General features: G+C 43.0%; 3 protein-coding genes across 11 annotated transcripts; 2 read left to right on the top strand and 1 right to left on the bottom strand.

Annotated features, from left to right (window-relative positions):
• Nucleotides 1-80: 80 nt before the first annotated feature.
• Nucleotides 81-10,507, bottom strand: Npl4 (nuclear protein localization 4). The gene is made up of 14 exons (XM_018023444.2): nucleotides 10,419-10,507; nucleotides 10,301-10,350; nucleotides 10,093-10,192; nucleotides 9,582-9,662; nucleotides 9,309-9,513; nucleotides 9,101-9,239; nucleotides 8,896-9,033; nucleotides 8,487-8,790; nucleotides 8,277-8,414; nucleotides 8,055-8,202; nucleotides 7,820-7,980; nucleotides 840-991; nucleotides 634-772; nucleotides 81-572 (listed from the first exon to the last, which is right to left on the bottom strand). The coding sequence occupies exons 3-14, from the start codon at nucleotides 10,111-10,113 to the stop codon at nucleotides 255-257; spliced, it is 1,944 nt and encodes a 647-aa protein (XP_017878933.1). The 5' UTR covers nucleotides 10,114-10,192; nucleotides 10,301-10,350; nucleotides 10,419-10,507; the 3' UTR covers nucleotides 81-254.
• Nucleotides 1,398-7,676, top strand: LOC108624282 (uncharacterized). Of its 4 annotated transcripts, none has more exons than XM_018023447.2 (4): nucleotides 1,398-1,467; nucleotides 3,289-3,606; nucleotides 3,829-3,978; nucleotides 4,073-7,676. In XM_018023447.2, the coding sequence occupies exons 2-4, from the start codon at nucleotides 3,289-3,291 to the stop codon at nucleotides 5,405-5,407; spliced, it is 1,803 nt and encodes a 600-aa protein (XP_017878936.1). In that variant the 5' UTR covers nucleotides 1,398-1,467; the 3' UTR covers nucleotides 5,408-7,676. The 4 variants fall into 4 exon arrangements, with proteins under 4 accessions (XP_017878936.1, XP_017878934.1, XP_017878935.1 ...); XM_018023445.2 differs by having other exon boundaries at nucleotides 1,427-1,948; XM_018023446.2 differs by having other exon boundaries at nucleotides 1,427-2,211.
• Nucleotides 10,207-20,193, top strand: LOC108624283 (uncharacterized). Of its 6 annotated transcripts, XM_018023450.2 has the most exons (13): nucleotides 11,599-11,835; nucleotides 12,387-12,786; nucleotides 13,866-13,968; nucleotides 15,678-15,769; nucleotides 17,295-17,404; nucleotides 17,476-17,598; nucleotides 17,677-17,820; nucleotides 17,888-18,078; nucleotides 18,156-18,458; nucleotides 18,542-18,732; nucleotides 18,805-18,993; nucleotides 19,439-19,495; nucleotides 19,822-20,055. In XM_018023450.2, the coding sequence occupies exons 3-13, from the start codon at nucleotides 13,875-13,877 to the stop codon at nucleotides 20,053-20,055; spliced, it is 1,728 nt and encodes a 575-aa protein (XP_017878939.1). In that variant the 5' UTR covers nucleotides 11,599-11,835; nucleotides 12,387-12,786; nucleotides 13,866-13,874. The 6 variants fall into 6 exon arrangements, with proteins under 6 accessions (XP_017878940.2, XP_017878942.2, XP_017878941.2 ...); XM_018023451.2 differs by lacking the exons at nucleotides 11,599-11,835; nucleotides 12,387-12,786 and adding an exon at nucleotides 10,207-10,512 and having other exon boundaries at nucleotides 19,822-20,193; XM_018023449.1 differs by lacking the exons at nucleotides 11,599-11,835; nucleotides 12,387-12,786 and adding an exon at nucleotides 10,428-10,516.
• Nucleotides 20,194-20,199: the final 6 nt, after the last annotated feature.

Raw genomic sequence — 20,199 nt, 5'->3', positions numbered from 1 at the left:
TTCACCAATTTGAAGCCACTCCTGGTTACGGAGTAGCAGGGGATCATTACAAAAAGGAGAATTGGTAATGTATACTCCGGTAAACGATACTTGCTGCATTTTTATTCACTCATAAATAAAGCGAAGTACGCGCTGAAAACAATTTTTATATCCGCAGTCTCGCGCGTTTTACACGTCAAGTACCGCGGGAGCGAAGTCGCGTTTTAAGGACGGTACCCTGAAACGCGTACAAAAGCAATATATGGTACAGTTTGTTACGTGTTCCTTGGCAAATTACAAATTTCACACATCGCAAAATCCGGTGCGTTCAGGAAAGTGCAGTAATGACAAGTCCATTGTGTCTGGTTGGGAGCTGAATTTGCGACCGGATCTGTACCGACCGCGACTCCACTTCCTTCCGCGATTCCGGACGTCGACATTCTCGAATTAGCTTCGAACGTCGACTGCGACGTAGACGCCGTGGTCGCTGACATTAATTCCTCTATCGTTGCCCAGTGCTCAGACTGCGACCACTCTCTTGCCCTTCCCGCATCTTTATTACGGATTGCCTCCAATAATGGTGCCATATGTTCCTGAGAAATGAACGACAGCGTTCAATTACATGAAATTCCAAACTGGGAGTATGACACGTACCTTCATCGGAAACAAATGCATCGTCGCTATATAAATTAACAAATGAAAATCGGTGATTGCTTCCAACAATTGGTCTTTAGTGAATTGTTGCATGTAAGAGCACAATGAGCTAAATTCTTGAATTTGACCATCGATGAGTCTGCAAAGCAAAACTTGGTCAATACAAACTGAAGAACCATCCATTATTCCTGATGTACGTCGCATACCTATTTTCAACTGGAAACGGAGTAATATTTTCACTGACGTAGAAAGTGAATTGCGGGGTGAGTGGTGTTGACACAGGTAGATCGATTAATAAATATTCTACGGGCAAAGGTCTTGCTAACTTTGACACTTCATTTCCATAAGAATCCTTTTCCTGGTGAGCAATATAAAAGTGAATAAAACACAGTAGTTTTATCGTAGTTCAAAATTAATCATTTAAGATCGATTACATTGAAAATCGAACATCTTCCATTAGGAATTCTTGCTATAAATCATCTAACGAGAACTGAAAGGCAGTCGAAGATTTTGAATTTGGCAATTTCTTGCTGGAGCCGATCGTAAGTGTGTACAAGATTTAGGAGGACGGTAAAGGCGAGTCCATAATGGTCAGAGAAATGCGCGCGCGCGCCCGGTAAAAGTAGAAGCCGCAGACGACGAGCTAACCGCGCCGGCATCGTTTTGCCACGAGTCTACCCTGCGGGAGCGTGTATATAGGAAAGAGAAAAGAGAAAGACGAAAGGAAAGCGGAGGGGTTGCATGCGCGAGAAGGAGAAGGCGGGTAGTTTAGGAGCAGGGGTCCGGGAAGGGGGCTAAGACACGGGACGAGGACGAGGCGAGGAGAGCAACAGCGTAAGCGAACTAGCGCGTGCTGTGGTGTGTGTCGGTCGGTCGGTCGGTCGTCGCCGCCATGCTAGTGGTTAGTTTAGTGAACCAAACATCATGATGTGGCAAAACGTTCGTACGAGCTAAGACTGAAGTAACCGCCGCGTTACCGGCGCGCCGTCGTTATGTTAGCCACAATAACTCACGACGTTCGATAATCACGTAAACACGTAACGTAAAGAAAAAAAAGTACAAAGGAAACAAAAACGCGAAAACGCGCTCGAACAAAAAGTTCCACGGCGGCAGCGACGAACGGACGAGCAGCTCGATCCCTGCGTGCGGAACCGCACAACACTACGCCAGTCCCGATGTAAATTAAACCCGAATCGTAGTAGATCTAAACGCGGAACCGTTACGGAACGATATCGTCGTGCACGATAGGAAACGACGAGTGCCAACGATCAGCCTCCATCGCGCGGCAAGGAGACGATCACGAATCGTATACACGGTACGGAAATATTTACGCTCCTAGAATCCGACGAAAGAAAGAAAGAAAGAGAGAGAGAGAGTGTATGCATGCTGTATCTATCGTGTGTCCCTTACTCGCGTGCAACGAGGAAAAAGTGTACGAGGAGTACGAAATACGTGACTGCTTCTCGTGCGCGCGCGCGGTTACGTTCGTCGCCAGTGTGAACAGGGCTGTGTGCGTTGTACGTGGATAAGATGAGAGAGAGGGAAAGTGCGAAGGAAGAATAGAAGAGGATTGACAAGGTAGTGAAAGAAAAGGGAAGCGTGTACGTACGTACGAGCTTAGAGATGATCTACGGATCAACTACTATCCGTATTCCCGCGGAATTTACCTGACACGCAATATTCGTTTGGAACGCGGTCTTGTCACGAATACTGACAGTGTAATATTGTGATAGGATACTCGTTGATAAGACGAGGGATCCATATATCATATGAGCGAAGGTTTTATCGGCTCCGGGTGCGCGTGTATTGGTGAAAACGGTTCGCGGGGTAAAGAAATGCGAGCACCCTGTACGTCCACCTCTATCGACTACCTCCCCTTTCGAATACGTTCTCTCCGGCGAACAGTAAATCACAAAACTTCGACTGTCCGACCCCCTTAGGTTTTGGCGGGATTTTCCACGCATGCGCGGTCCCGAGTCAAATGTCATTTTTTTATATTTTATTATAGTCTCGAATAAGTTACAAAAGAATTTTCCACGGTTCCTATGCCGATTGCTGATCCTTCCCCGGCAAGTTGCGATCGAACACTGTATAACCAAATCGAGTGAAAGAATGTTTCCAAACGAATGAATGAACGTAGCTTGATCAATTTCTATTTTTGATTCGTAGAACGTCGAGTGTTACTTTGTCTATCTGTATCGTGTTTATGTTAAAACTGGTGCTTGTTAGCCGTGTGTACACAATGTGTTTGAAAGAGAAACGTTCTTGAATTCCAGAACGGCGAGACCATTGAGAATCACAATGTATGTTTGTATCAGTTTAAGAAAGAGAAACAGTTATTAAAAATATCGTACAGTAGAGCAACGTGCTTCATTTTAGAACGACTCGTATCATAGATTCTTTTAATACAATTTACTTACGATCAAATTCACGTTTGTAGTAACAAATAATTCATGAGAAGAGAGAAACCAGTATACTACGTAAACTCGTTCTTGTTATTGTCGATAAGTGTATTGAACTCGACCTTTAACGCTGTTTCTTCGAACGATAGAATACGTGTATGTAAAACTTCGCGAATCGTACGAGCACGCGAATATTCCTGACACGTGCTCACCGTCGAATAATTAACAGAGAACGTTCTCTGTCGTTTTCCAGATGCTGGATCCGAGCGTACTAACGGATTTAGAGGAACTGACGCTTTGCAGTTATTGCAAGCAGAAGTATAACGACGCGGAACAATGCCCGAAATATCTTAGTTGCAAGCATTACTTTTGCCTGCGTTGCATAGAGAATAATTTCTTGAAGGGACGTGAGTTGTTTTGCGCGCACTGTTGGAAGAGGACGGACCTGGGCGACCAAGGACCAGACGCCCTACCGACTCACTCTCCTCTCCTCGCTCTAACCAACCATTTTCCTCACTTAAAAATCACCACGAACAACACGTCTGGAAAGACGAACGACAAGGAGAGAAAGGTACATGACGAATTGCCGTAATCAGTTTTTCGCAGTTCATACGCGAATGATGAAGAAAGCATGCGAGAAGCCATATTCTAGATAGCTCGTACTAATAGGATTAAGTTATAAGGGCTACGACAGTCTCCTGTCGAGATTCTAGACGATGTATATTAGAAATTCTTATGGTCGCCCGTAAAGAATGGAGAACGTTACGAATTTGCATGATTTATATTATTACAGAGTGAAAATTGTCACACGCACGGTATGCCTCTGGCATTGTGGTGCGCGACATGCTGCACGGCGCTTTGCAGAGCATGTGCCACTCCACAGGAACACCCGGGTCACCAGATTAAATTGCAAACTGATGCCAAAGAACAACTCATAAACGACGTAAGTGTTACAATGAGTTCAGTTCCATCGTTCATGGATGTGCTAAGAACGAGATCGAGTGAAGGTACATTAGGAGAATCCCATGTACTTACAGGTTCAATTGGAGTTAGTTGCTATGGGAAAGCTATCGACCGAGATTCAAAGACTGGCTATGCAACAACGAGAATTCTTAATAAAGGTGTTGGAGGCTTGCGTGACGCTGAAGACGCACGTCGAGACTGATCTGCAGAACGGCTGGAGTCACTTGCCCGAGATAACGGAGACACGGGAGACCCTCGGGAAAGCGAAAGCCAGCCTACAGATGATCGACAGTCCCAGCGACGTGTACAATCTCCATTCGCAGCTGATGTTAGAGAAGCAGAGATTGCAGTCCAAGTACCAAGAAATGATGCTGCAGTGCCAGCTCGACGATCTTATCGGTAACTCGGGAGTGGTGTTCGATTTCGCGTTGTTGAAGCAAGCGCTGGCCGGTATCCACACGGGGGAGCCGATCGTTTCTCAAGGGACGAGCAACGGCGGCAGACTACCGAACCACTTGGCGGCTTCACAGAACCCGGTACTGTTCCTCGCAAACTATTGCATGTCGCAGCTCTACTCGAGACACGTGGTCAGTAAACAGCAGCACATGCAGAACGGTTCTATAGAGTATCACTCGAGCATGATGCAGCAGCAACCGGCTCCGCCGGGTTCCGTGCACGTGCACCAAGGACCGCCGCCGTCGGCGACCCCTCAGCAGCTTCTCATCCCGCCTGGTTCGCCGTCCGTTAAACCAGTTCCGCCCGCGCCTCCGAACGCGATGCTGCACCCGCAGCAACAGTCGACGTTCATACCGGAAGGAGTTGGGACCGGCAGCGGGAGCCTGGTCACCGTCCACTCGTCCTCTCAACCGCCGTCCAGCGGAATAGCAGCATCCCTCCGGGGCCCCGCGAACCCCTACCCTTTGTATTACTTCAGCATCGAGGTGAACGGATCGCCGCACGGTCGCATCGTGATAGAAGTGAGGCCGGACGCGGCGCCGAAGATGGCGAAAAATTTTAGCGTGCTCGCGACCGGCGAGATCGGGATCGGTTACAAGGGCTGCACGATCTTTCAGTGCTGGGAGGGCGAGTCTGTGATCACCGGCGACTTCGAGTTGAACAACGGTCGCGGTGGGAGGAGTATATACGAGGACGGATACTTCATGCCGGACGACACGAAATTTCCCGCAGTGCGAGGAGCCGTCGGCATGCGGAGGACGCAGAAGCGGCACGATAATCTCGGCATGGTGGGCTCGCAGTTTCGTATAATACTGCAGGAGATGCGCGGGTTCACGGGGATCTTTGGCCACGTCGTCGAGGGATTAGAGTTAGTCGAGAAGATATCTACGTTCGGCGACCAGACCGGCAAGCCTACGAAAAATATTCTAATCACGAAATGCGGTAAATTGTAACGACGACACGCTACGCTGCTGCGGTTAGTATACACCGAAGGGTAAATCATGCGTTACCCCCGTATACTTTGTTTTCTCCGCTCTAGATAACTAAAGGAAATTTTAAGATGAGTATCGCGACGGTACCTCTGACAGCGTCAGGGAATGGGATGTTTAATTAAGCAAAGCAAACAAACAAACAAACAAAAAATGCAAAAAAAATCATGTATACATAGTATCCGATGATAAATGATATTACACGTCGAGAGACACCGTCGCGAGCGTATAGCTCCATGGTCTCGATGCTCCGTACGAGTCACACAATTTAATTAACTATTAACAATAGAATTCTAAAGATGTTGAATCTATTTTTAAAACGTGGACGCGTAAGAGAACGAAGAAGAAATAAAAATCCATATTTTGCTATTGATTGGGAATCTGTATGATTCTGTATCTACAATAACGACGACGATGATGATGATCGATGAAAAAAATACGTACCTCAAGATCGATCGTGATATCGATACGACTTCTAGCTGTACGATATTTGTTTTAGAAGAAGTTCGACGTTTATTTTGGCTATTGACATATTGCTACGTATAGTTGATGTAAAGGGCGATATCGTACGGGATTTAACAAGAGTTAAACGTGGGTTTAACGGCATTCTCGTTGCCGATGTTTTAGGTTGTAGGTAATAAAAAGAAAAAGAGAAAAAAATACGTATAGATGAGAGGAGTACGTACAGAGAAAACGGGGCGAACTCGTGTGCACGTGCATCCGTATATTTGTAAAGGAACAAACAAACGTACAGGCGGGAACGTTCTTTTTTTCGTTTTGTAACCGCGTGACTTCGTAAAAGTCAAGAGAAGAAATCGTGATTCCATATACGCAGGTCGTTTAGAACATTGAACGATACGTCGGTGCGTGTGAGGGCCAATTCTGTGTATCGTCCGCCGATCAACGATCGCGTATCGTTCCGTTTATTTTTTTTCTTGTCCGAGGAGAGAAAAGGAGCTAAAAGGGAACAAGTAGATGCGCGAAATGAAACGAGTCGGGGAAAATTTGCGGTTCCTATCGGACGACTCGAGGATACTCCTCCCTTTTTGCTCTTTGCCGTCGCGGTCGTCGCAGACCCGTCGTAAATTAACTGTATTTAAGATTAGATCTCAACATGAAAATGTATACAAGGCCTAACTACTACTATGTAGATCGTAAGCCTCGTCGTCTGATGAGAGAAAATGAAGAAACGAACCGAAATGAGCGAATATATATTATAACGAATCATTCCTCGATGCTGTATGTCGATAATTTAACGACGTTATATACTATACTCGTTCGAATCCTCGTAAAAAGAAAAGTCCCATCGTTATGTATCATACTGTCGTGTACCCGTGTGCGAGGGACAGCGCGTCGAGAGAAAGAATAGAAGAGAAAACAAGTGTCGTCTGTAAGTTGGAGCGTGTGAAACGAGTAGCGTACTTGGCGTACTGTAGGAAATTCGCACGCATCTCGACGTCGCGGATGCCTTTTTCGAAGAAAGCCTCATTCGATGTTGAACTTGAAAGTTTTAACACTTGTTAATTAGCTGATTCATCGCGGTCTAGCAATGAAACGAATGGGTGTACTTGTTGCGTCACGATGAAACGTTAAGTAAATCGCCGTTAGAATTAAAGAAACCACTGCGTAAATACGTACGACGATCGAAGGGTGGTCGAAGCTCGAATCAATTTCTCTCGTTTCGGTCGTTGCGAACAAACGAAACAACCGCGTGAAACCCGTCGCCGCCGTCGTCGTCGACTCTCGAATCTAGACGCGAATAATTATGTGCATGTTTTACCGAACCGAGCGAAGCTATAGAAGCCCACCTGTATACACAAAAATATCCACGCGCGCGCGTACTATATATATTTTTATGAACGTGATGAGGTAACAACGCATAGCTTGTAATATTGATTCTGACGAACCCGTGGGCTCACCTTGCCCCTCGCGTTCCAATTAAAACGGTTGAGCGGTTATCACCTCTTTCGTCCCACCCCTTATTCTTTTCTCTCTCACTCCTATTTTTTCTATTCCTCGTTCACCTTTTTCGTTTTAAGTTAAGGCGTAATCATCGTTTACATACGAAAATTGTGGTCATTTTGTTTACGGCCTACGAAAGCGCATATTCGTAGTGCACTTTGCTTAAACAGTTTTATTATTTCATTATACATGTACGAAAAACGAAGTTCGTTGCCCAAGTTAAATGTACTTTTAATCAATCGATTTTGAGTTATAAACTGTTTCTCTTTCACCTTCGTCGACGGTCTATGAAACCCACACCTTCCTTAACACTTAGCACGTAAGATGTAACATCTCTTTGTTCACCGCAATGTCCACGGTACTATTTTAATTCGAGGCAAACAGATTTCTTTAGAACAAAATGAATGTACTCACCTTATAGAAGACGTCTGGAACGTACTGTTTATCCGTCGACTCAATTACATAGCCCAACTCTGGAGCATCTTTCGTAGGAACCAAACAGCTATCTCTTACTAACGTTATGCACTGATTCGACACTTGGTACCCTTCCATGTGAATCTGATTCTTGTTATCGCCTGCAACCAACGAGTACGAGGCGCTAAGTACAAATAGTTATTAAATACGTCGCGCATAACGAACGAGAACTTACCAGTGACGCAAACGGTAACAAACTTCGAACCAAAATAATTATTAGGAGAGAAGCGGCAGGGATTTGGATGCTTGTTTTGGAAATACCCGGCCATGATACACTCTTGAGCAGATAAAAAGTGACTTTCTATATTTCGGACGTGTTTTACCTGAATAAACGAAACTGACGCTATTAATCAAGGACTTTGAATCATCCGAATCACGACGATCTAAATATAATTACCGTGCCCTTCTTAATATCGTCGGCTATAAGATCAGTAAAAATCCATCCAACTCTTTTTAAATTAAGTAAATGAGCCAGCTCGTCCACTACCGCTTCCTTCTCGTCCGGCAGAAGTCGTATAGAATTTTTTGTACTTTCCTGAAAACATCAAAACGATGTAATACTGTAGAGAACAACGATCTTCTCAGCATTTATCGCGTCGTAAATCACCTGTGGTGGCTCGTAAATAGCTGCGACGACAGCTCTTATCCCTAACGGTACGTCTGTATGCACTTCGTATCTTCCGTATAAAAATCCAACGCGTTGATGCCCGGTACTACGCCAGTAATTCAGGAAGCGCTCGACTAAGTTTGGATTCTCAAACATCACGTTGTCCACATGGCGGTAAGGTTGGCGGTTTAGAGTAATGGAACTTGGTTGACACTTGCTACAGATACCTCGTGGCCAAGGTGGATGATCTTTGCAACCAGTCTTTATACGGCAGCTTATATCGTCTAATTGTATAAACTTCCCTCTGTAAAGGACAGGGACACTATTGATTAGAACTGTGCGAGAACACGACGATCCGGATGAGATCCGTTCTCGAAAACGTCGACATTGTTCATATTAATCAATGTACCTATCAACGCCGGTAGTAAGCTTTCTGAGGTACGCGTGAAAAGATAAGTGTTTTATGTTTTGTTCCTTAAGGTAAGCTTCGTCGAAAGGTTCTAAAGGAGTACAATGAACACAGCACCCGTTTGCACCATGTCTACACCTATTAAATTACCACATAGTTATTAAGGATCTTCTGATTGTCTCATAGAACGCGCGTTTCTACTTACAATTTTTCATCACGTTTTCTTTGTATTTTACCCTCGAGTTTGTATAATTGTTCGTCAACCTCGTCGACGTCGTTTGGCATAGATCGGGGAGTATTGCTAGTATGGTTCGTAATTTCTGTCGTATCCATTGGCCCTGGTTCTGGTATCAGTCGAAATTTAAATGATCGAAGTAAGTAAGATAGGGTATATAAAAGAGTATGATCAATACCTTGGGAAGTATCCATGTTGGCAGTACTAGTTGAGGGAGCACTCCACAATTGTGTATTGTTCTGGGGAGCTAAGTATAACATATCTCCGTGAGAAAGACCTGCTCTAGCAACTGTTTTACTTTGAGAAACTGGAATTTCATTTTTATGATTGCGCTCCTTATAAAGTACAAATCCAATGGTATTCAGATTGAAGGCTTTGGAAACCTGAAAGTTTTCAATTGTATGATCATCGGTCATCACTGTTTATTGCACAATATGATTGGAGGACAAACCTTTTCGAACAATTGAGCAATTGTGTCAGAGAGATTTACATCTATACGCTTCGTTCCCTCTGCACACTGCACACGCAGGGTCTACAAACGAATACAGAATATATTTCAAACACTGAATGTCTAATAAAAACACACGAATGATCAAAAAGTATCTGTTAACAGAAATGTTTACATTCTCACTACACTGAATATTAAACGAATTGCTGTGATTTATAAAAGGTAAATGCCAATGGGAATTTGCACGTGGAATTATGTATTGAACTGAATTCTGTATTGCTGAGAATATTACGTTTAATACCGGAGATTTTGAAAAAGTATAAAAGGAAAACAAGTTCGACTGGTGTCTGGGAACTTTTAGTAAGTTTCCTCGGTGTCACCGCGTGAAACGTGAAATTCAGCCGTTTTATGAAAATAATGGACCGGTTTCTAAATAAAATATTGTTCGCCTTTGATCGAATGGCTCATTCGAATTTATCGCTCGAGGTTAATCGTTTAACGGTGGTTAACTTACGATTTGTCTAGACTTTGACATTTCGCCGGTGTTGAGAAAGCATCAGCTGTTCGACCCCCGTTCAACTTTGTCCGTTCGTAACGGAGTATCTCGAAAGTCCCTAGTGAGCACAAGAAAATTGTTGAGTCAACGTCTAGTATCTTAACCTCTTCGAAAGATTATTCGAAATACCAGACAAACGCTGTTAACTATGGTGTTTCCTACTCACTTTAATCGTCGACTCGATCGTTTTCCTTCGAACGGTTCCGTAGCGCGCAACTGAAATCGATGAGCGATACTCTTTATCTAACATTTACTCTCGATCACCGCGCTTCCTTGTTACTCACCAACAAACCTCCGACAGAACTTCAACAACTGCACGTTATCCTTTTATTGTTAGCGGAGAACAGATTAACGACGCGCAGAACTACGAACGCTAGAGTAGGTAAGTTCGTTATTAACATAAAATGAAAGTCAAATTGTCACACGTTTTTTCGTTGTTACATGTATACACCCGTTTTTTTCCCCACGCGAATCGGGGCGAACGGCGGCCAGCTATTAACTATTAATCAGCGTGAACGTAAATTCGGCAGTTGGACGAGACTCCGTCTTACCCTCGTTTTATTTATTACCCTCTGGTTCCTCGCACCGAAACTTTGGAACGTCAAAAAAAAAGGCGAACGCGTCTACCGTACTTTTTGAGTCACCCCGTATTTGCTGAGTAATCTTGATATTCCCGATCGTTTCGCGCTACGGTATTGGCCACTCTTGCGTTTATTTTTTTCGACACTTTCACTTACGCGGATCTTTTTCGAACGTCAAAGGAACGGTACCAGCATTACGCAACGCATAATTCGTTATTTTTACCATTTCATTTTAAATAGCTCGACACGGGAAGATAGGGAAACGTAGAACAGCAACGTAGGTTGTTGAACCGATGGTAAATTGGTATCCGGTCATGGCCACGGTGGCGGTGGCTGCCAATTACCAGGTGATCATCGTCTTCGATTAAAAATAAGACAAATCATTTCCTCTATTTACACATCGTTTTTAACGAACGGAATATCATCGCGACAATTCTACAACTTCGCGGAATTGCTCCGGTCTTAGAGTTTCGAAAGTTCGTGCCGTTCCTCTTCGAAGGAAATTCAAATCTTTCAGTTCGCAAGCAAACTTAAAGACACTCGTACGAATCAGATCATAAGAATAATTATCTGTGTAAAAGTGTAATGAATCTGATAGGCGTCGAAATCTGCTACAATACATATGTATTTCCACTATCCCTTTTTCAAACGTTCGAAATGACAGGTACTTAATAGCAACTGTATACTTTACCAGATTTTCTACCAACGAGAAGCCGCCAAGAGGACGCTTAACATCGTAATTATTTTATGCAAAACGCAAAATAGATTGTGCAATATTATATATCGCGTTATTGGCCGTGATGCCGATAGGCGCAGGCTTCGCGCGATGACCCTCTTACCTCTTTACCGTTTCTTCCTGGCAAGTACGACTACCGCGCCGTGTCTCCGCACTGGTCCCCGGCTCCGGCGAAGATTTCGCCGCGATCAGTTGCATTTGCTAGCCAGTAGTCATCCAGCAGCTATCATACGTGCCGTATCATCTTCGAATACCGGTTACTGTTCGCTCGTTCGTTTTGACGTGCCAACGTCAACCCGGCTTGGCTATCTTTTCGATCATCCCTGCGAGACGCACCCCGATAATCGATCCACCTGTTCGTAGATCGTCAATGAAAACAGGAGGGTAGGTACAAGTAGTACCTTGTTGAATCTCATGTTAATTAATCTCAATATAATCTCATTTAATTCCTTTATTCGGTTTACATTCACGTTTTACATTAATAACAATGTATCTTAATATTTATTCCAGCCTTAACCTATTCCGGTCCTTAACAAATTATTGTCTATACTATAATCGTTCGTGTCTTCCTATTAACGCTTGTCATTCTCTGTAAATCCTAATATTTGTCGATGATATTTTATCGTTTTAAGTAAAAAGTGTAGATTCTAAGGCGTTTCTTTAAGTAGTTTAACTCTATAGAAAACTGTAGGCAATTTGTCAGGGTTAAATATTCGCGTCGCTCTTAAATTGCCGCGTAACCAGGTTTGAACGTCATGTATCGCTGATTCATCGTGTATAGGTAGCTCCCTGATTGAACGGAATTATTACGTGATACAGAATGTGAGATCATGTTTTAAGCTAGTGTTTCGCTTTTATTTTAAGTTTTTAATCATGTATCACGTAGATATCGAACAAAATGATGAATATTTGAATGAGACGTCGTATTATTACAGTCTACCGCCTTTCATACGTGCTAATTTAGTACGAAATGGTAAAGGAGTTGGCAGATAGTCGCTGTATCAATCATCCGCGAAAAATAACAATAGGATCAGCTGGTCTCATATTTTTGGCCGACGGCATGGACGTGTATTGATCTCGCACACGCGACGAGGATCATCTACGAGCCACAACGATCGATCTCATCCATCTGTGACATTGAACAGCCGTCTCGCGGTTCCACGCGTTTTACGTTTTTAACCAAATTTTTGGTCGACCCGCGTTCACATTTTCTTCTCGTCGGAGAAGATTGAAGTCTGCGAGAAGTTTTTGGAGTCGAAGCTGAACGAGTTCAGGGCGCGAGCGGTGTATTTACGTCCCTCCACTCATTACATCCATCAGAGTAGACATAAGGAGGTGCGTTGGAATGAATTCGCCGCAGCACGAAAAATAGATAGATAGAAATAATAAAGTTGAATGTTTTACAATTATTCATCATTAAACTTCGGATGCTTATGCATTTATGGGAGTTTTGATAATTTGAAGAAATGCGGTATGCCATAGTTCGTGAAGAAATACAGAATATCCAAAGTGAAATTTATAATATTTAGGGGAGAAGATAAATGTTACGCTTATAGAAATAGGAATTTGCAGACACATCCATAGTATAATTAATTGCAATTAACAGCTGAAAGCTACGTCCGAGATAGATGACTTTCTCATTTAGAACGTGATAAGTTAAGCATGTATTGGCTATACAGTCAATCCCAAACGTTTATGCACTTTAGAAACGCATTTTTTAAAAAGAAATCAGATGTCGGAAGAACATTGCTGATAATAAACAATAACAAAAATTTTTCGATTTTTCCGAGATTTTTCCCTTCAATTTCTTCCAAATTTTCGTTTTTGGCCAATAACTCCCAAACCGTTGGACATACGGAAAAATTGCATACGACCTTTCTTGTAGAGGACGACGAGATCTATAATTTCTGTATAAAAAGTTTTCGCTAGCGTCGAGTGTTAATGAGTTATTTGCAAAACACTGTTTTATCGTTTTTCGTTAATAACTCGTAAACTATTGACGCTAGCAAAAAACTTTTAGACGGAAATTGTAGATCTCGTCATCCTCTACAAGAAAGGTCGTATGCAATTTTCCCGTATCTCCAAGGGTTTAGGAGTTATTGAGGAAAAACGAAATTTTTTCCAAAAGTTCGCCGTTTCGACGCTGGGATGGTCGGATTTTGTCAACATCAATAAAATGCCAAATAATCATACTTAACTCATTAAATATCAAAATTAGAAGAAAAGTGCACTATTTTTAATGATAGGAAATGCGTTTTTCTAAAGTACATAAACTTTTGGGATTGACCGTGTAGCCAATACATCCTTAAGGTATTCTTATCGCGAGCCTGGGTAGGTCTGACCGATTAATCAATTTAGGCTCTTTGAATCTCCTCGTGAAATTAACAGTGAACGTCTCCTTCTGTTTGTTGCAGTCAGCCAAGATGGAAAACGCGGAAGGTGTGAAGACCTTTGTGCAACTGTATATTTACGACCTGACGAAGGGCCTCGCATCTATGATGTCTGGGCTCGTTATAGGTAAATTAAGAACACGTATCTTAAGCGAAGAATTGAATGAAACGCGGAACGAGGTTTTGATCAGGAAAAAGGTGAATTAACTTTGCCTCGTCTCATTTAAAAATACACTTCTACGTCTCGCAGTTACATTCATACGTATACAAAGTAAACAGCAATAAGTAGATATTTTTAAATACTGACAAACGAAAACGCAGAATCTGTCTCTCTAATTCTTGGAAGTACACACGCGCCGTTGAACAATAGAACAATGGGATAAATGAAAATTGCGTGTAATAATTAATAATTATAATTGCATTTCCAAGCGTAATTAAATCACTGGCCTTACGAAGTCCCGTTCAATTGATCATCGCTTTACTATTTTGTCTAATCAAGACTTCGAAGGAGGTAACTGTACCGACAGCTATTTTAGGAGGGCTTTTTCTCGTCAACGTTTCGATCACGAAATCGCGCGAGTCGACATCCTTGGAATCGAAACAATTTAAACAGGACAATCGGGAAAATCGGACGAAGGTAATTTGGCACAGTAGCGTTTGTCATTGGGATTCTGTTCCCTGATTTTAATTTACTCTAAATTTAGCCTACGTAAATAAAAGTTCTTTGATCTGTCCTACGAGTTCTACAAAAATGCTCATAAAAGTCTTTAAAACAGGAGGAGGAACGAGACTAGCTTTCGTACAATGAAACAAATCGACGAATGTTCCAAATGATAATTTGGAAGATCGAACGAAAGTTTAAAATAACGTCCAGAGGACGTACTTAATGAGCGTCATAGCCGGGTACTTGCAGACGGCCCGGCCACGTATTCGTGGATACGTGGTATGCACAATACGGAAGCGGACACGGGTGAAGGGATAGTTTTCGATTCGTACGAAATTCCGTGGAACCGTTGTAAAATCCAACGCACCTCGCACGTGCCTCCGTTTACGTCACGTATATCCAAGGCTCGTTCGCCACTCGCGATCAGTCGTCGAGCTTGCGGATCTATTTTCAGAACCCGCTAGTTGTAATTGTTCGCGAGCTTGGTATTTCGCACTGCACGCGATTCTACTTACAAACAAATAAAAACTCGTAGCTCACTCGCACATTTGCCCACGCGGAATGCCCACGCTCGAAGACGAATCATGCATCGAATGCAAATGGACATAATGGACATTATAATTAAGAGACAATGGTTACATCGTCTGATTTGGGAAAACGATGGCACAAAGAATCTCCTTATTTTTATCGACCCTCCTAATTCAGCATCGCTGTAATGAGTTACATAATCCTTTAAAAGCGTGGAATTGTCAGCGACCGGTGCAGCTATTTCTCGTGGTTATTTCACCGCGCGGTGACCCTCCCAGAAACGCGCTGCAATAAGAAAATCGCGGATGTGCCTAAGCTATTCCCGCGATGAGAAACTAGGTCGAAGGAGATTCGAGCCGACGAAAACGAGCCCGAACCTCGTCCAAGCCTACCTAAATTATATTCCACTGACATGAGCCATTAAATATTCTCTATGTTACGTACGCAACGACCACGCTTGTTCCTTGAGCGAATCTCAGCTGCATTAACGTGCGCAATGTGTCTGTCAGTGGACAGCAACATGTAATAACTTGCATCTTACACTTCTATATTTAAAAATGACAAATTATGTCAAATCATTTATTTTGTGAATTTCATATGGAAATTCATTCACCGAGCGAAGTTAATTCGTATTTTATTGATAGGTCGCCAAGTAGAAGGGATATGGCACACAGCTATCGTCGCCTACGGAGGAGAATATTTCTTCGGACCCTCTGGTATCCAAACTCTACCACCCGTGAGTATCTCCGAGTAATTACTCGATTATTCTAAGTAAGAGAAACATCCCTATATTAAAAATATACAATTTTTTTTTATAATTGAACGACTGTCTATGGCGAGGATCTTATAAAAACGACGGAATTAGAATCTTTCGGGATGCTGATGTATACCGGAAGACGTATCTTTCTTCGAGCAGTTATTTTAGACAGCAGCAGCTCTAACGATAACAAGTAAAACGAAGGAAATCTTTAAGTGTTTCGGAAAAAAAAAAATTGATACGTGTGTCAAGTCGCCCGAAATGCACGTTGGTCACCGAAACGGTGACCGGATCGGACCACGCGCTGGACGCCGAGTCATTCTGGCCATACGATACGCTAGACATGGGTACTAAATTTGGTCCGGTTGAATCTAAAAATAATTGCTTTACTTCATCGTACTCTCTTTCTCTTCTCTCCCTTTCTCATGGCTTTCCTAAGACCTATCGTTTAGATTCTACCGGGAACCGATCGGAAGTCTCTTTCTCTTCCTCTTCCATTAAAATTTTCCTGTATGAAACCTTCGAACTTATTTGAAAAACAAGATAATTTCCCATCAGGCAGAATGCAATGCAAGACGGAAGAAGCTGTTTTTCTGATTGTACTCGATCTTTCCAATTATTTACGAAGAACAATTAACGAGGCTCGCCATTTCTGATCTTTAATCTTGTTCGATTGTACGCGAATCGACTCGTGACAGAAGCTCATGTCGACCACGCGGTTTTGCTAGCCGGTTCGCAGAGCTTCTTGCTCTCGGGGTATAGCGGACGATCAGCTGGCCAGGTGTTGTTCGAGTGGTCGCGTCATCGAAAATGCGAACCGAAACCGAAACTGGCGTCGAGGCGTGCGCGGTGCAATGCGAACTCTGAATATCGTTTGTCTTGAGTTACGCTCTTAGCCGGCCTGCGTGGCGTCGAATCTTGGGGCACCGCGACGCCAGTTCGCATCCGAGTGGTTCCTCGACGATACTCGACCGCGTCTCTTCTATTTCTCTTCATTTTTTATCGTTTAGCCGGCAGAGTTTCCTTCGTTAAATCCAGGTACACTCTTCCGTCGAAAGGCAGTGACGGTTCTTCTGTGACGAGCAATTAAATAATTCTAGAGAAGTGATTTCATTCCCGAATTTAAATCTCTATTGCATTTTAAATAGTTGAAACTCGAGTGTAGTGATTCATCGAAGTCTGTTATAACTGAAGAGAGAGATTCTTATTTTCCGTATATCCACTGATAATCAGAACTGAAATCGAGTGGCTCGTGTACCTTGTGTAACAATTTATTCTTTTTAACACTGCTTTCAAATTTCCCTTCCTCCCCGCTTTTTCCTCAAGTAAAAACGTGACGCTCGCCGTGTGTCTATTTAAAGATATTCTTACAGGGAAGCGCGAGTTTGTCGCGCTTCTAAAATTACTTTGCATAAGCTAGAAGGGGGTGAAAGCACAACCGCGAGACTGACATTGACGCGTTTTCAATGTTTCTCCTACGGACAAATTGACTGTCTTGTTCCAGGGAAGCACGGATCTAGGGGAACCGCAGAAAATAGAAAGGATCGGCGAGACTTACCTGCCCTATTCCGTATTCTTCGAGTACTTAACGGGCCTGGGATCCTCCACGTTCGCGTGAGTTCGAATTTCAACGAAACGAGATAACTATTTTGACAATGATTACAAAAACCTCGGATTAATTACAGCCCGGGCACTTACGATATCTTTAAACATAATTGCAATTCTTTCACGGAGGAAGTTTGTAACTTCCTGGTGGGCAAAGGTATTCCCAAATACATTCTCGACCTGCCGGAGGAAATATTACAATCGTGAGCAAACAATTTTTACAACGAAGAATTTAACGAATCCGCGATTATTTGAAATTGCATTGTGCTTTTATCATTTAGACCGATTGGTCGAGGGATCGCAGAACTGATAGACGGTCTCACTGGCAATACGGCATTTATAGATCAAACATTCCTTCAACCAAGAAATCACAGAGAAGTCTCGCCGGAATTTCAGCTTTTAAATGAGGCCATCGAAGAAGCGAGGTAAGAATCTTCTTCTTGGCTCTATAATAAAACGTCGATGAGTCTTCATCTGAACCGTTGACGACAGATTGAACTCGATCGCGCTAGAGGAGAGGAGGAACGAGATCAACGAGAAGCTCGTGAAGAAGCTCACGAAGAAGGATAGAAAGAAAAAAAAGAAGAAGGAGGAGAAAAAGCAGAAGGCAAGCAAAGATAGCGGGACGAGCGATAGCAAGAGCACCGGTACCAGTAATTGCTCACATATGACGGAAAGCGAGAGTACGTCCACGGATGCTGTATAACTGTTCTATGAATGTAACAAAAATCCCAATTTTTGTTTCTTTTTCCTATAATAGGTACTGTGAGCGTGAGCGACATGCAAGCCACGAACGGTGAAAGCTCCGAGTTGTCGCCATCGGACAGAGTCGTGCAGATGGAGGAAGAAGAGAGGAAAGAACAGGAAGAGAAGAAACGGCGTCGGGATCCTCCTATAGTGTTCAAAGACATGGTGGATGTGAACGAAGATTACCAAGCGTTGACAAAGTCGTTGGAAGGGAAGTTGAACGACGAGGAGAAAGTGTGCATGACCGAGCTTCGACAGTACGTTCTGGAGAACGAAGGCTCTTGGGCGTTGGGCGACAACTTCTTGAACTTCGTAGGTGAGTCGAAACGTTTGAAGATGTTCAAAGATCCGCTCGTTCTACTTGTATCATACGTTACATTGTTTATGGGCGATATTTAGGCCGAATTCTGTACGATAAGTCGTTGGAAAGCGAGGCAAGAGTGAGATTGTTGAACATACTTTCTGCGGCCGCGTTAAAGGACGACGTGATCCTTTTGTTGCACCAGGACAGACGGGAACATACGATTATGAATTATGCGTTCGATATCGATCGTCATCCTCAGGAGGAACAGCTTCCTCTCGCACAATTTGTAAGCCGCTGAATCTAGCGAACGCGTGTTAACATCTGACGAATCTTTTAACTGTTCGATTGTTTATTATAGTTGGCAAACATGTTCGAAAATCTTAGTAGTTCGGAATGGCTGTTGTACATTTCGGAATGGCAGCATCAGAATCAGAATATCAGTAACATAAGGGTGACGACGAAGGTCGCGGTACACTCGTTGCTTTCGAACTCTATCGACTTGCAAATACGTGGAGCCGCTATTATTCACAACCTTGCCTGCAAGGAGGTAAAAACTGTGGTCTGTATCCGTCCTATCCGATTAACACTTTTCCTCATTTCGTTTGTTTCGACTCACAGCTGCACTCACATAGAGCTACGTACAGTGAAACTGTTTTCTCTCCTTTCGCAATCTCGCTTATGAAAATGCTGCCGTTATTAATTATAGCTTGTTACTATTCTCGCGAATAGAAGTGCTGCCTTTATTAATAAATCTGCGTACGTGTAAAACTGAGATCGAGGTTTTTAACCGTGTATCAAATTTGGTAAACTGATTCACGGACGAGCAACGAAATCATAATACTAAAAACGAATTACATTATAAATAGCAATGATTCAATAAGTATGTACACATCGAAATACTCGTTACTCGTTTGTATATCTGTGTACAATACTGCGATGCTGCAGTTGGAGTTAATGGATATCTATCGAGAGACCGGATACTGTTTTTTCAGAAAATGAACAAAAGCAAAAATCTGCGGCGACTTTTACCGAAAGGCAGCATTTCTAAGGTACTTGTCCGAACACCTGTAGGTATTTATCGTACATAATTTAACATCGTGTAAATCGTTCGCGTCCGCGAAGGATTGCGCAGTACGTTCGAACGAACTTCGAAAATAAACCTCGTCATCGTCAGCTTACTTTTACAAGATTTTGGAGAATGGTCTAGCTAGCATTTCATAAATTACAGAAAATATAAATAAAACGGTTTTTCTGCGCGTCCCTGCTTCCACGAGAATAACTTGTTTTCATCCCATCAGGTCTTTCGAACGATCGAGACACGGCCGTGATTTAATTCTAATAGCGTTTCGCTTTCCCTCTTTTTAATTCGACGTAGGTGTTCGACGACGTGGCCGTGGAGTTGACAATGGCGTTGTTGCAATATTTCAACGGTAGCCCTGCGGAGGAGCAGCTGTTCGCGTGCATGAAGTCGTTGGCGCGTTTCACGCAGATAAGTGGCCAAGACGTGCCACAGCTTATACAGATGATTGGACCGGAACCAAACAAGTTCCGTGGGACATCCGAGAGGATCGACGAGCAGATCGATCAGGTCAACAAAAAGTTGCGCTAACGCCTGATAGAATCGCGATGACAAGATACAATTCCAAAATCTATTCGCGAATCGAAACGACAAAATGTATTATAATTGAATTTTTACATAGAAATTTTGTGCACCTGCATATAGCGTACTATTATTATGATTATTATTATTATT

This window comes from Ceratina calcarata, unplaced genomic scaffold (assembly GCF_001652005.2).
Source record: "Ceratina calcarata isolate Rehan_Ccalc_2016 unplaced genomic scaffold, ASM165200v1 scaffold305.2, whole genome shotgun sequence".
NCBI classification, from domain to species: Eukaryota; Metazoa; Arthropoda; class Insecta; order Hymenoptera; family Apidae; genus Ceratina; species Ceratina calcarata.
This window is presented reverse-complemented; position numbering and strand designations above follow the sequence as displayed.

Bases quoted from the DNA above. Each gene is read 5' to 3' on its own strand.
- Npl4 (XM_018023444.2), bottom strand. From the start codon at position 10,113: ATGTCAAAGTCTAGACAAATC. The intron at 9,240-9,308 runs GTATTGATCATA...GACTGATACCAG, and splicing joins CAACATGGATACTTCCCAAG to AACCAGGGCCAATGGATACG. The intron at 573-633 runs GTACGTGTCATA...TTCATTTCTCAG, and splicing joins TGCATTTGTTTCCGATGAAG to GAACATATGGCACCATTATT.
- LOC108624282 (XM_018023447.2), top strand. From the start codon at position 3,289: ATGCTGGATCCGAGCGTACTAACGGATTTAGAGGAACTGACGCTTTGC. The intron at 3,607-3,828 runs GTACATGACGAA...ATATTATTACAG, and splicing joins CGAACGACAAGGAGAGAAAG to AGTGAAAATTGTCACACGCA. The intron at 3,979-4,072 runs GTAAGTGTTACA...ATGTACTTACAG, and splicing joins AAGAACAACTCATAAACGAC to GTTCAATTGGAGTTAGTTGC.
- LOC108624283 (XM_018023451.2), top strand. From the start codon at position 10,360: ATGAGCGATACTCTTTATCTAACATTTACTCTCGATCACCGCGCTTCC. The intron at 13,969-15,677 runs GTAAATTAAGAA...TTTTATTGATAG, and splicing joins GATGTCTGGGCTCGTTATAG to GTCGCCAAGTAGAAGGGATA. The intron at 15,770-17,294 runs GTGAGTATCTCC...GTCTTGTTCCAG, and splicing joins GTATCCAAACTCTACCACCC to GGAAGCACGGATCTAGGGGA.